Source organism: Hypomesus transpacificus, chromosome 11, assembly GCF_021917145.1.
Source record: "Hypomesus transpacificus isolate Combined female chromosome 11, fHypTra1, whole genome shotgun sequence".
In the NCBI taxonomy this organism is placed as follows: domain Eukaryota; kingdom Metazoa; phylum Chordata; class Actinopteri; order Osmeriformes; family Osmeridae; genus Hypomesus; species Hypomesus transpacificus.
The window spans coordinates 15,829,297-15,843,761 of NC_061070.1; the positions used below are offsets into that span (position 1 = coordinate 15,829,297).

Consider the following 14,465-nt stretch of genomic DNA (forward strand, 5'->3'; position numbering starts at 1 on the left):
TCCTCACCTCTCCTTTCCTATCATCCACTCTTCTCCCTTCCCCTCCCCTCTCCTCACCTCTCACCTCCCTTGACCTCTCCTCACCTCTCACCTCACCTCCTTTCCCCTCTCCTCACCTCTCACCTCACCTCCCTTCTCCTCTCTTCACCTCTCACCTCACCTCCCTTCCCCTCTCCTCACCTCTCACCTCACCTCCCTTAACCTCACCTCCCTTCCCCTCTCCTCACCTCTCACCTCACCTCCCTTCTCCTCTCTTCACCTCTCACCTCACCTCCCTTCCCCTCTCCTCACCTTTCACCTCACCTCCCTTAACCTCACCTCCCTTCCCCTCTCCTCACCTCTCACCTTACCTCCCTTCCCCTCTCTTCACCTCTCACCTCACCTCCCTTCACCTCACCTCTCCCCCCCCTCATCCTCATGGTACCTTAGTCTGTGAAAACTGTCTGGACTGGAACTGTTGATGTGTTCTCATCCAGCGAATTGTTCAGTATTTATACACACAGCCATCAGCCTGACGGTAAACAGCAATTACCACAGGCACATTGAGGAGGAGGTGGATGGCAGCTAGTGAAGTCTCATGCAGGGTACGCACACACATACACACAAGCAAACACACACACAAGCAAACACACAGAGACGTGATTGTACCTTCCTCTCTCATCTCTTATGTTGTCAGTGTTTCCTGGAAAGACAGCTCTCTACGTCGTGATCGCTGAACATCTAGACAGCTCATCTGCCTCCTCTCTCACTCCCACACAGCACACACTTTCCCATATATGTGTGAGTGTGTGTGTGTGTGTGTGTGTGTGTGTGTGTGTGTGTGTGTGTGTGTGTGTGTGTGTGTGTGTGTGTGTGTGTGTGTGTGTGTGTGTGTGTGTGTGTGTGTGTGTGTGTGAGAGAGAGAGAGAGAGAGAGTGGACTTGTCAGTGTGTGTGACTCAGGGATGTCCTTAGGTGTTAAGTGTCAGAGAAGAGACAGACTGTCTTCAGTGACGGCCAGAAGGCCACCACAGGTGACACCCCAGAAAGAAGAGAAGCAGAGAGAAGGGAGGGGGGAAAGAATGACGAGAAGGACAGAGAAAGAAAGATATGGGTTAGAGAGAGAGAAAGAGAGGATTAGGAAGAAAAGGAGGTTTAGAAAGAGAGAAAGGGCAGATTAGAGAGGAAGAGCAAGGGTTAGAAAGGGAGAGAGAGAGAGAGGGGGATGGAGAGAGAAAGAGAAAGAGAAAGAGGGAGGGAGAGAGAGAGAGAGAGAGAGAGAGAGAGAGAGAGAGAGAGAGAGACAGAGACAGAGACAGAGAGACAGAGAGAGAGAGAGAGAGAGAGAGAGAGAGAGAGAGAGAGAGAGAGAGAGAGAGAGAGAGAGAGAGCATTGTCTGCCTCTTTAAATTGCATTCAAGTTTTGTCATTTGTGTGTGTAGGCTGAATTGTTTGTACATGCTGCATCATGTTTTCTGTGACCTGTTCATGTCACGTTATCTCACAATTACAGAAGTCAGGGGAATTTCATAGCAGACGTAATTAGACAAGTCACCAGAGTGCTGCAGATGAGATCTTGAAGGATGAATGATTTCTCTCATTTCCCTAGTCCAAAAAAGATGCCCGGATAACAGTCTGCTCCTTCCTCCTCGGGGGGGAATCAAGACACGCACACGCACACACATCAGCACATACACACAGAGCACACACACACACAACTACCCACCCTGTGCGGCGAACCCTAATTAAAAGAACGCTCTACAGGTGATTTAGGCCTCCAGACAGACAGGATCCTAGCTCCAGGGTTTGGTTCTGCTTTCTGTTTGTTTTCTCCTTTGTTCCAATTACTTGTAACTTCAGGAAGGGCTGTATAATTACTACCCACACCTCTTTCCAGAGTATGGTTAGGGAGGAGAAGGGTGAGTTCATCATTAGACACTAATCGACCTGGTCAATAGCAGGTCAGAAAAACTTGCTAGAAAGACCTTGCTTGAAAGACCCTGCTTCTTCATAAACAGGACTTCAAATTGACAGGATAACTGTCACCAGAGTGACCACTTTGTAAGAAACTCATGGCAGAGATAATAATTGATCTATTTTATGATCTTCCTTTGCAGCTGGGAAGCAGCTGACTAAGGAGGAAGTGAAAGGGATCCACTGGAGCTCGTGGACCAGTGTGATTGGTCCAGAGGTGAGCGGGATCTGGCCCAAGTACACAAACATCAGCGACATCAACTCAGTGGACGCCAACTACGCCAGCGCCGTTTTGGTCACCGGGGACGACTTCGGTCTCGTCAAACTGTTCCGCTTCCCCTGCTTGAAGAAAGGTCTGGAAATATCCACAAAACGTTAAATGGCCAGATGTCAAGTTCTCTTTCTCTCTCTCACACACACACACACACTGTTTTTCTAGCTCTCTCTCTCTGTCTGTGTCCAGGAGCCAAATTCAAGAAGTTCGTCGGCCACTCTGCTCATGTGACCAATGTGCACTGGTCACATGACCTCCAGTGGGTGTTGACCACGGGCGGTGCGGACCATTCTGTGTTCCAGTGGCGGTTCCTTCCTGAGGGTGTCATCAACGGCATCATAGAGACCAACGTACAAGGTACCCACTCTGAGTTATGGACCAATACATTGTGGAGACACACTTATATACGCACCAATATCATGAAATCATCATTGCATTTCATTTGCATAGCCCTTTATACAAGCCATTCCACAGAGAGCTTCACATACACCCATAGAACTGCCCCTAAACCAGACTATACCCCCAAAGAAGACAAGGAGAAACACCAACATACAGCAGGACACTTATAGGGCTGCCAGGACACCAGCAGTAAGTCCAGAAGACTGACCTGTAGGTCGGTATGGATAGCCAGTGTGCCAGCAAGCTTCATAATCTCATACCAGAGACCAGTGTGCTGTAGGTTCATGGATTGATGCCTGAGATTATTCATTTATATCAATTTTTGCTCTCTCTCTCTGTCACTCTTTCTCCCAGATGACCATGCAGACTCTAACAGCGAGGAGTCCGACTCTGACATGTCTGATGTTCCAGAACTGGATTCTGACATTGAACAGGAGACACAGATCAACTACGACAGACAGGTACTGTACTGTAACATTAAAAACATTAAAGAGAAACCCAGCCTTCCCTGGGGCTTTGCTGCTGTGCTGATGCTGGACTAAAGACAGCAAACTACGGCAGATCTGTGCCTGCTGTGCTGATGCTGGACTAAAGACAGCAAACTACGGCAGATCTGTGCCTGCTGTGCTGATGCTGGACTAAAGACAGCAAACTACGGCAGATCTGTGCCTGCTGTGCTGATACTGGACTAAAGACAGTAAACTACGGCAGATCTGTGCCTGCTGTGCTGATGATGGACTAAAGACAGCAAACTACGAAAGATCTGTGCCTGCTGTGATTCTGTCTGGGATTCTGTCATTATCAAGTCTTTATTGAGTCACTGTGGCCTTTTGTCAATCAAAATGGCTTTTAATCCTGACACAGACATTGTCAGAAGCTCAACAAAGTCAGACAAGGTGCCGAGTTGAGATACCGTGATTCTGACTGACTTTGTAGCAAGTGGCTGGGCGATGAGGAGAGGAGGGTGGAAGAGTGGAGAGATAAGATATTCTAATATGGACTCTGCTATCAGCAGCTTTGTATCGGGATCGCTGCCGAGACGGTCTAGCGCTCGCTCAGAGAACACCGGGGGTTGCCATGGCATCCACCGCATGCCTTATCTTTATCGGCAGCTGGCTGCTGCATCTGTCGCCGTGACGATGCGGTTACCATGGTTCCCCGGAGCAGCGCCATGTGCTGTGTGTAGATAGCAAGAAGCCGACAGATCAATAAGTGTCCTTCATGAAAGTTTCTACTGCAGGTGAAATTAAAAGGCTGTCTCTTCCAGCTCACTTTAGTATGTTTTGTATCACTTAACATTTCGTAATTAGGCTGTTTATTTTCTGGTTGGCTGAAGCATATTGTGTTTAATGCGCTGAGGTAGGATTTAAACAAGATCATCATGTGTTACGTTTTACAACAACATCCTAGTTGAATGTTATGTAAACAGATAAGAATGTGATTCAGTCAGCCTGCTTATTCTGTGTTGGCAGTCATGAGGATGATAATAATGTACTATAGGATGATGATGATAATGTCCAGCATGTTGTGTGTGTGTGTGTGTGTGTGTGTGTGCGTGTGTGCGTGTGTGCGTGTGTGCGTGTGCGCGTGCGCGCGTGTGTGTGTGCGTGCGTGCGTGCGCGCGTGTGCGTGCGTGCGCGTGCGTGTGTGTGCGCGTGCGCGTGTGTGTGTGCGTGTGCGTGCGTGCAGGTGTATAAGGAGGACCTGCCTCAGCTCAGACAGCAGGGGAGAGAGAAGAAGCTGCAAGTGGGCTCTCTGAAGCGCCAGCGAGGCCCAGATGAAGGACTGAGGCTCCAGTTTGTCCACGGGTAGGACCACGTTCTCTGTGTCTGTGTGTGTCTGTGCGTGTGTGTTCATATTTGCTGCACGCAAAATCAAAACCTCTTCAATCTCCATAGAGACGGGCATTTCAAACATGTTGGGTCAGCCTGTCAACATTTTTGAAGCTTTCCGTTAGTGTACATTTGTTTCCAAAATCTTTTCAAAGGCGTGCGAAATTCCTTATTCAGCAGTCTCTGTGGAGCTGTAATCTTTCCCAGTGCTGGCAGGCATTTGTCCCTTAATACCCTTTCCTGTTCTCAGTCAGGCTTGCAGACCCCCTGCTAGGGAGGCAGAAATTCAAGTGTTTGAACAGAGGAACACACACACACACACATACACACTGGACTTGCTCATTTAGAATTCCTCACTCCACAGGCCACTTGAAAACAATTTGTCAAAAAGTGTGAGTCTTGTTTTCATTTCGAAAGCCTGGAGTTCTCCTCACAGAAAAACTTGGTGTTGGGTTGTGTGTGTGTGTGTGGGCAGGTACCGTGGTTACGACTGCAGGAACAACCTGTTCTACACGCAGACAGGCGAGGTGGTGTATCATGTGGCGGCGGTGGGCGTGGTCTACAACAGACAGCAACACGTGCAGCGTTTCTACCTGGGCCACGATGACGACATCCTCTGTCTCACTGTGCACCCACTCAAGGACTATGCTGCTACTGGGCAGGTACTGACTCATGCACACGCACACGCACACTCACAGAATGCAGACAATGGATACACTCACAAGTTGCACAGACACAAACTGGCAATATTCTACCATATTCTACCAGACACTCTCTCTCTCTCTCTCACGCTCACACACACACTTGTGTCGTGTGTGTAGGTGACACTAGTCCTTCTTCTGTGTGTGTGTGTGTGTGTGTGTGTGTGTGTGTGTGTGTGTGGTGTCTGCAGGTAGGCAGGGACCCAGCCATCCATGTGTGGGACATCCAGACCCTCAAGTGTTTCTCCCTCTTAAAGGGCCACCACCAGAGAGGAGTGTGTGCCCTCGACTTTTCCGGTACGTCACTGTGTGTGAGTGTGTGTATGTTTGTATATGTGTGTGTGGGTTTGTGAGTGTGTGTGTGTGTGTATTGACCTGTGTTGTTGCTGCTCCCCCTGTGCAGCGGATGGCAAGACCCTGGTGTCTGTCGGGATAGACGAGTACCATTCTATCGTGGTGTGGGACTGGAAGAAAGGAGAGAAGCTGGCCACTGGCAGGTACTGCTAACACCCTCTTCATTCACAGTCAGCTGTGAAGGGGGGTCAGATGACTGAGCGGTTAGGGAATCGGGCTACCAATCAGAAGGTTGCCGGTTCGAATGCCATATGACATTGTGTCCCTGGGCAAGGCACTTCACCCTACTTGCCTCGGGAGGAATATCCCTGTACTTACTGTAAGTCGCTCTGGATAAGAGCGTCTAAGAAATGACTAAATGTAAGAAGATTGTGAGGACGAAGATAAGAGTGAAAAGGAAGCTGTTGATGATGATGATTGTATAATGTAATTGTAACACCACGCTATAGATGACAGGATGAGGATGATGGTGCGTTCTCTGTTGCTGCCCCAAGGCCATGAAGCAGGCTTCCTCTGTGTCCAGTCTTTCCCTAGCCTCGATAGATTTAAATCCCGCCTGAAGACCCTTCAGTTTATCTTGGCTTCTGAATCTCTATAATGTAAGGTTGTAGTTTTCCTGTCGTGACGTGTGTGTGGTTTCTCTTGTGTATGATGCTCTATGTACTTAATTCAGCTTTGTTGCTACTGCACAGGACTTTGGATTTTAAATATGATAGATAAGACAAAATATTGATTAATTGATGTATTGAAAGATAAGAATAAGCCCTTTTTACTGGTAACGACTTACAGGGCATGACACAATTACAATAATGGACATGGTGGTGTTTTGTGTGCCACAGGGGTCACAAGGACAAGCTGTTTGTGGTGAAGTGTAACCCGATCCTCATGGATAAGCTGGTCACAGTGGGTATGAAGCACATCAAGTTCTGGCAGCATGCAGGTAGGTCAACCATGTATTCTACCCCCTACCTGTCTGTCTGGTGTTACTGCATTAAAGGCTGTTTCACCCTGGGAGAGAACCTGTCTCTCTCCTAGATGTCACTTTTGGCCCTAAATAAATAATGATTAAATTCTTCAAGTATTAAAGTATAATTAGGTATATATTATATAATCATTCAAATTTAAAATAAATTTCAACCCATCTGTATATATTATGATTATAATCAGGTATATTTAATTTATAACAAGTAAGAATTAGTAAGAATGAGGGACAACTTTAGTTGTTGAAAAGCAGGATTTTCGACTGATATCTCCGCTACGTGGCCTGTCAGTGTTGAACAGAATTGACCCCCTGTGGGTTTCCTCAGGCGGGGGCCTCACCTTCAGGAGGGGGGTGTTTGGGAACCTGGGGAAGCTGGAGAGCATGATGTCAGTGTGCTACGGACGCACGGAGGAGCTGGTGTTCTCGGGCGCCGTCACGGGCGACGTGTACATCTGGAAGGAACCCACCCTGCTGAAGACCATCAAGGCCCACGACGGCCCCGTCTTCGCCATGTTCTCCCTGGACAAGGTAGAGGATGACGTGCCGTCTCAGCCGTCTCATCTACCTTGTTAGAAAAAGCTTGAGGGTCGAGTCTTTAGGTTGGTTTAGATGCAGTTCTACGGGCGTATGTAAAGCCCTCTGTGACATTTAAAAAAAGCTTTACAAACACTTGATCTGTCTTTCTATATTTCTATCAGTATTTTAAGTTAATCGAGGCAGTTACGGCAAACTTGTCTGACTGATTGACTGAACTTGTTGTATTTTTTGCCCGCTCGTTGTTTAAGACACCTTTAATTGGTTCACACCCGTCCTTTTACTCAGTCTATCTCGCTTGTAGAGTATTGAAGTGTCATATTCAGCTGCTGGATATGAAAATAAACATGTTCAGCTCTGATGAACGTTAAGTTCTCAATTTAGCCGCCTTCTGATGAGGAGCTGGATGGAAATGTGTTGAGTCACTGTAGTTCTCTGAATGTTTGGAGGCAAGCACAGCCTCATTAGACAAAGTGATTGAGCCAACCTCGTTAGGAAACCATTTGACTAAATGGTCATTTTGGAGCCTGTCATTGAGCCGGGTGTGTGTGTTATCATAATGCCTTCACTGATGGTTGATATAGCAACATTAGCACATAATATGATGCTCTGAAACCGTGCTTAGATAAATGGATCGTTAGCTTCCGGCTTCAGTTCAAGGACAAGAAGCAATTGTGTTGTTTTCAAGGAAATGCATTGAGAATTTCACTGGAACAATCACCATTAACTCTCTTTCTTTCACACACACACACACACACTGTCTTTCTCTCTCATGTCTATATATGTATTTTAAGTAGTTGCACTTTAAGTGCAGCTGTGTACAGTTCCAGTCTTTTTCATTACTCAAAAAGCTCATCAAAAGTTAACTCTGCGCTCGACCACATGGTTGAATATACGAATTTCAGAAGTCAAAAAAGTCAATAACACAAGTGATACAAGTAATACAAATAAATTAATTAAAAATTAAAACGTAACAAAACAAAATACAAGCCGCAGTCTTTGCGGGAATCAAAAGCACATAACAGAAGTCTTTGCGGTTTCTCGAGTCTGTCTAAGACTCAAAATCATCTCTCTGTTTGTTATTGCTCCCTGTCAATGCTCTCCTATCTCCAAGTTTTGGTATTCCAGACGTTGCTGTCTGAGGCTCAGAGCTGTGTTCCTGTAGAGAGCTGTCAGAATGACAGGTGTTGGTGTCAGGAGGTGTTAACCTAGACTATGTGATGGGGTTCCTCAAGTCTTTCATCAGAGAAAGAGATGGCGAGGGAGAGCGCAGAAAGAGCGCAAGGTAGGGAGAGACAGAGAGGTCGAGAGAGACAGTACATTGTGAGAGAGAGAGAGAGAGAGAGAGAGGGAGAGAGGATGGAGAGGGATGTGAGAGTAGGAGGTAGAGAGGAAGATGAGAGGCTGGCAGGTGGAGAGAGATGAGAGGATAGTCCTTGGGGACATCTGAGATGAAAACAGGATACGTTGTTACTTCTCGTGCTGCGCCCGCTGCTTGACAGGTGCTGGATGTGGGGGGAATAATGGCGCCTCTGATGTCGGCTGTTGTGGTGCCAGCGCACTTCCTGTAATGATTATTTGATAAAACTTTGTTGAAATCACGTAGAAAATTTCATCAAATGCTACACATTGACACGATAAACATCTATGGATACACAGACAGTATTTTTGTAACTGTCATCCATGCTGTCTTCCTGCTCTTTTATCCCCACCTCATCCTCACTTACTACTAGACACAACGCCAGTGTCGGTTGTCAGTTATCAATGTTCCAAGTTCTATTGCATACCCATACTCATTACATTCAGGAGTGCAGTCGGTACATTTCTCAGTTGACCTGGGTGTTGTGTGACCTTAGGGCTTTGTGACTGGAGGGAAGGATGGCGTGGTGGAACTCTGGGACGACATGTTTGAGAGGTGCCTGAAGACCTACGCCATCAAGAGAGCAGCGTTGTCTCCTGGCTCCAAAGGTACAACACCCTGGTGTGTCACAACCCTTCAAACCAGATTCCGTGTTCCGCCTTTGGAAGTCCTGCTGTTGGTCGTGTGCTGCCATCTGTGGGCCGTTTGTGTAACTGCGTCTGTCTGTTGGGTGTTCCCCAGGACTGCTGCTGGAGGACAACCCGTCCATACGTGCCATCACTCTGGGACACGGACACATCCTGGTGGGGACCAAGAATGGAGAGATACTTGAAATAGACAAGAGTGGCCCCATGACCTTGCTGGTGCAGGTATGTGAGAGAATTGTTGTGCGTTTCATTTGGTCCTGAAAACTCCTATGTCCTCTCCTCTCGTATTCTGTCCTATCCTCTCCTCTGGCAAATCCTTTCCTTTCTGGAGAAGAAATGTTTTCTCTGTCAGTATTCTGCCTGCCTGGCTGCCTTTTGAAAAGGGTGTGTATTCCCCCTGGACTAGATAGCCCAGCTCATGGACTCTTTCTGGCTTAATACCTCACCCACACCCCAGCCCCATTTATTCTCGATCCTGGCTGGGGTTTCAATGCCTGTGTGTGGGCGTAACTCCCAGACAGACTTCTTAGTTGTCTGGTGCCATACCTATCCTCTATCTGTTGCCATGGTGAGCAGATATTGAAGAATCTGTTTGGGAAAATGAAAACGCATTGTTTGGAGCCTTTCACTCCAACTCACTGATGACTGGACGTAGGCAATATTTACATTTACATTTAGTCATACTTACAGTAAGTACAGTGACATTGCCCCCGAGGCAAGTAGGGTGAAGTGCCTTGGCCAAGGACACAACATCATTTCGCACGACCAGGAATCGAACCGGCAACCCTCTGATTAATACCCTTCTGATTATTCCCTAACCGCTCAGCCATCTGACCCCCAATATCTAGACTGAGTTGTGTACATAACTCAGTGGTTTTGCGTGTGTGCGGTTGTACATGTTTTGTGTATGTGTGTGTGTGTGTGTGTGTGTGTCTTTAGGGTCACATGGAGGGTGAGGTGTGGGGTCTGGCGGCCCACCCCCTGCTGCCAGTCTGTGCCACTGTCAGTGATGACAGAACCCTGCGCATCTGGGAGCTCTCTGCCAACCATCGCATGGTGGCCGTACGCAAGCTGAAAAAAGGTACACCGTGACCCACACATAAGTGTGCCGAATTGACCTGGTGCAGCTAAGCGTCTGACCAAACCGACTTCTGTTTCATTCAGAACGTTCCTGCAGGACTTTTGAATGGTGCTTGACTGTCTGTGTTCCTGCATGCGTTCCAGGCGGGCGATGCTGTGCCTTCTCCCCTGATGGGAAAGCCTTAGCGGTGGGCCTGAATGACGGCAGCTTCCTGGTGGTGAACTCTGACACTCTGGAGGACCTGGTGTCCTTCCACCACAGAAAGGAGGCCATCTCTGACATCAGATTCACCCAAGGTAAACGCGCTGACCCCTCTCTGGATTGTCAGGGTCTAAATATAGCTTTTTTTGGGGGGGGGGGGGGGGGGGGGGGGGGGTTTGGTTTCGAGGAACGTACTGGATGAAGATACAATCCTTATACATTCCTTACCCTACAGAACAGCAAATGTACCACTCTTTTTCTCTCTGTCTTTCTCTTTTTCTCTCTCTCTTTCTCTCTCTCTCTATTTCTCTCTCTATCTCTCTCTCTTTCATTTTGTCCTCAGATGCAGGTAAATACCTGGCTGTGGCCTCTCACGACAACTTTGTGGACATTTACAACGTGATGAGCAGCAAGAGGGTGGGAATCTGCAAAGGAGCCTCCAGCTACATCACACACATCGACTGGGACGCCAGAGGTGAGTGGTGGCAACACCTTTCCCTTCACCTGCTGCTGAGAGGACGTCACGAAACCCCGATTCAGCCAGGATGTCTCACGTGTGGCCTGGTTTGTGTTTCAGGGAAATTGCTGCAAGTAAATTCAGGTGCCAAAGAACAATTATTCTTCGAAGCTCCCAGAGGGAAGAGGCAGACCATACGGAACTCTGAGGTCCGAGAATGACGGAGCAGCGAAGATCAGGGTACTTTCGTATTACGTGAAATGGCCTTAGTTGTCATGGTGTCTGTGTTGTTTCAGATCGAGAAGATTGAGTGGGCCACGTGGACCTGTGTTCTAGGCCCTACCTGCGAGGGCATCTGGCCCACCCACAGTGACATCACCGACGTCAACGCCGCCTCCCTCACCAAAGACAGGAAGTTGTTGGCCACCGGAGACGACTTTGGCTTCCTCAAACTGTTCAGCTACCCCACCAAGGTAGGAAAGCTACACACACACACACACACACACACACACGTGCACGGGCACTCATTCATGCACAGACAGACACACACACATTTTACACAGACATATCATGAGAAACAGAGCAAATTGATTTCCCCTCCTCTCCCTAGGGTCAGTATGCCCGCTTCAAGAAGTACGTGGGCCACAGCGCCCATGTGACCAACGTGTGCTGGGCACAGGATGACGCCACGCTGTTGACGGTAGGCGGGGCAGACACAGCGCTGATGATCTGGGCGCTGGAGGGGGAGGGTCACCGCGAGAACCGGCCGGTCGATAGCGAGGAGTCCGATGATGACGTTGAGGAGGACGGAGGTACATTGGGAATTTTCGTACCTGAATTTGTTAGTCTTTTGTAGTTTCACTCCAGTTTATCGCGCGAGTGTCTTTTTATGCTTGTGTGTGTGTGTGTTTTACGCTTGTGTGTTTGTAGGATACGACAGCGATGTGGCCCGAGAAAAGAGTATTGACTACACCACTAAGATCTATGCCGTCAGCATCAGGGAGATGTGTGGCATCAAACCTCACCAGCAGCAGAAGGAGGTGTCGGCAGAGGAGAGGTACACTCCCATAGCTGTGGCACTGTCCAATCAGATTCACCCCAGCTGTCTGTCCCCTCACGGGGCCTTGACATTGCCATCTAAACTGACAGTTAACAAACATCTCAAAGAGTTGATATGTTACATGAAATGCATTTGACGAGATTGAATGAAAACCTTCGTTGGATTTCGGTTTTCTCCTGTATGTACGCTTATGGGGGCCTCTTGTGTCAAAAATAAGAACTGTCATCTTTCCTCTATTCAGCCTTTCTTTAAACTTGTGAGTGTGTGCGCATGTGCATGCGTGTGTAGGTGTGTGTGTGTAGTGTTATTGTTGTGTAAGAAGTCAATAGGTGCAGTGTACCACTTTATTCCTGATCTTTTATCTGTTGCTTGTTGCTAAGATACAGAGTATTGGTGTGCACACAGCCATAAATGGCTGTCAACTTGATTTGCTTTTAACTGCATTTGAATATATGAACATAGTGACTGTTTTTACTTAATCTTTATTTATTTTTGATCTGTGATTTTGTCGCTTTTGTAGTTTAAAATGCATTCCTCAGTGCTTTGCATGGTTGTGTAATACTAACCCCATTAAGCAGAGGTCAAGAGGGGAATCATCTAGATCATAAATAAACAGCTTAACTTAAACAGCTAAAGTCATGAATCTCATATACATATATTAATATATTACTGCTCCTGTTGAAACACAGTGGCTGCTACATGTTCTCACATCAGACAGTTCTGGAAAACATAAATACAACCTGCTCTGGGGTTGGTCAGCGTCATGGCAACGTGATGCTCTTCCACGCCTGCTTGCTGCTCACACACTTTGTGCTTCTCATGATTCCAAACTCTGGAAGCCTCCACTTCCTGCTTCCTGTCAACAGAAACGCTTAATATGTCTGTTGTCTTTTAACTTGCATTCCCTTGGAGGCAGGGCATTGTCAAGTAAGTATGACCTCACGTTCTCTGTACATCTTATAGCCTGAGTTCATAACACAGGGGTTAAATTTGCACTGACTGCAGGGAGAACAGACAAATAATATATCTTTTTGTTAAGTGGGTGGGCATTCTATACAATAAAGTAGTCACCACATCTCTAGTATATTGCTGTTCCTTCATATCGGGGTTTAAACCTCTTAATCTTGTCTTTTGTTGACTTTGTTGGCATTTCATCTGAGTGAATGTTGACTTATCTGCCTTGTGTTGAGGCTGGCCTTAAACATTACTCTCTGTGGCTTTCGCTTGTGTTCCTTGTCACTGGTTTGTTTGCCTTCTTGTCTTTCCACGGTATTTTAGTTTCACTGTGTTTGCTCTAATGTTGTGGGCAAACATGAGTCACTGCAGTTACTCATGCGTTAGCTGGATGCGTCCTCATCCGATCGTGCCATTCTCTTTTATTCATGTCATCGTTTCTATTTTCAGTTGATTAGCGAAAAGGAATACTCCACAGAGTAATGCTCAATCAAGTAATGCTGAAGCCTCTCTCCCCTCCTCTCTCTCTCGTTCTTCTCCGTTCATCTACCTATCTCCCTCTCTATCTTTCACACTCCCCTACCTCTCCTCCCTCCCCAACACTGTCTTGTGGGGTGTAAGAGATCACATGACATTGTTTACTTACCCCATTGATGCGGACGGCTATTGAGGCTCTGACACATTTTTACTTTCCTGTACCCCCCCCCTTCCCTTTCCCCCTTCCTCCTTTCACCTCTTCCTCTCATCTAGGATCTCTAGTGTACAGTTTGCACAGGGACCTCTGGGTATGAGCATTCCTCCCTATCCACCAGCAGTCCCGTGCACTCCTTCATTCATCACTCATTCCTCTGTAGACTTTTGGCTCTTTGGAAGCAAAACCTGACAATTCAAACCTCATTGTAGTTCACTCAATGCTCGAAGAGAATTGTAGTCTTTAGAGGTAGAGTTAGTAGAATCGGAAATTTCTCTTTGATACTTGAGTGAATGTAGGATCAGAGCTGAATTTGTACTCCCCTAGCCCTGGCTTTCTGGCATGCTGGAGTCGAGGAGCATGGTTTGGTTTGCATCGGGAATGACGGAAGCCTCTTCTCAGGGTTGCCTGTGCATGATGAGTCTAATAGCCTGAAAGCCTGTTAGCCTATTAGCATAGCATAGCTACCGTAGCCTAGCTGCTACCATAGCTTAGCCGCTAGTAGCCCAGCTAGCTCCCCACAGGGCATGGAGCAGTGTGTGTGCGCTAAACCTCTTACTTGGTTCTGTTCACTGCTGTCCAGGGGATCCAGGTAACGTGGGTCAGAGTCTGTCTCTATGATGTCACGTCCTGTCCTGTTTGTCCTGAATGTTCCTGGCTTCCTGCCAAAGCATGGTGATACTGAGTGATGATTACCCATCTTTCCATCAGACCAGGGTCAACGCCAAATTCAAGATTCTATCTATTTTAGGCGCGCGTGACTCCTTTGTTAGATTCAATGGTCTAGAAGTACAGTGCCCGCCAGGCGAGTTAAATCAAGTATTTGAAAGAGACCAGATGTTATTTGGAGTGGACCCGGGTCTGGTATTCATCAGCCTTGCATCTTGGCACCCGGCGCTGCAGTTATACACCAGGCCACTGCAGCTTCTGCTGAAGACCGTTGTCAAGGTGTATAACTAGCCTACAGCTTGTGCAATCCTCACTTC

The 14,465-nt window shown here is 47.4% G+C and overlaps 1 protein-coding gene across 2 annotated transcripts in view; it reads left to right on the forward strand.

Annotated features, from left to right (window-relative positions):
* LOC124474247 (echinoderm microtubule-associated protein-like 6) overlaps positions 1-14,465 on the forward strand; it is a 42,381-nt gene that overhangs the window by 18,512 nt on the left and 9,404 nt on the right. The window contains exons 10-28 of one of the 2 annotated variants that reach the window (XM_047030217.1): positions 2,096-2,305; positions 2,416-2,583; positions 2,980-3,086; positions 4,315-4,433; positions 4,933-5,119; positions 5,350-5,455; positions 5,562-5,655; positions 6,352-6,452; positions 6,820-7,022; positions 8,885-8,996; positions 9,130-9,257; positions 9,975-10,116; positions 10,260-10,412; positions 10,661-10,792; positions 10,895-10,983; positions 11,071-11,247; positions 11,385-11,586; positions 11,705-11,831; positions 12,747-12,761. In XM_047030217.1, coding sequence (XP_046886173.1) covers positions 2,096-2,305; positions 2,416-2,583; positions 2,980-3,086; positions 4,315-4,433; positions 4,933-5,119; positions 5,350-5,455; positions 5,562-5,655; positions 6,352-6,452; positions 6,820-7,022; positions 8,885-8,996; positions 9,130-9,257; positions 9,975-10,116; positions 10,260-10,412; positions 10,661-10,792; positions 10,895-10,983; positions 11,071-11,247; positions 11,385-11,586; positions 11,705-11,831; positions 12,747-12,761 — 2,572 coding nt within the window. The remainder of the gene's footprint in view (positions 1-2,095; positions 2,306-2,415; positions 2,584-2,979; positions 3,087-4,314; positions 4,434-4,932; positions 5,120-5,349; positions 5,456-5,561; positions 5,656-6,351; positions 6,453-6,819; positions 7,023-8,884; positions 8,997-9,129; positions 9,258-9,974; positions 10,117-10,259; positions 10,413-10,660; positions 10,793-10,894; positions 10,984-11,070; positions 11,248-11,384; positions 11,587-11,704; positions 11,832-12,746; positions 12,762-14,465) is intronic. The other variant, XM_047030218.1, reaches the window with a different exon arrangement.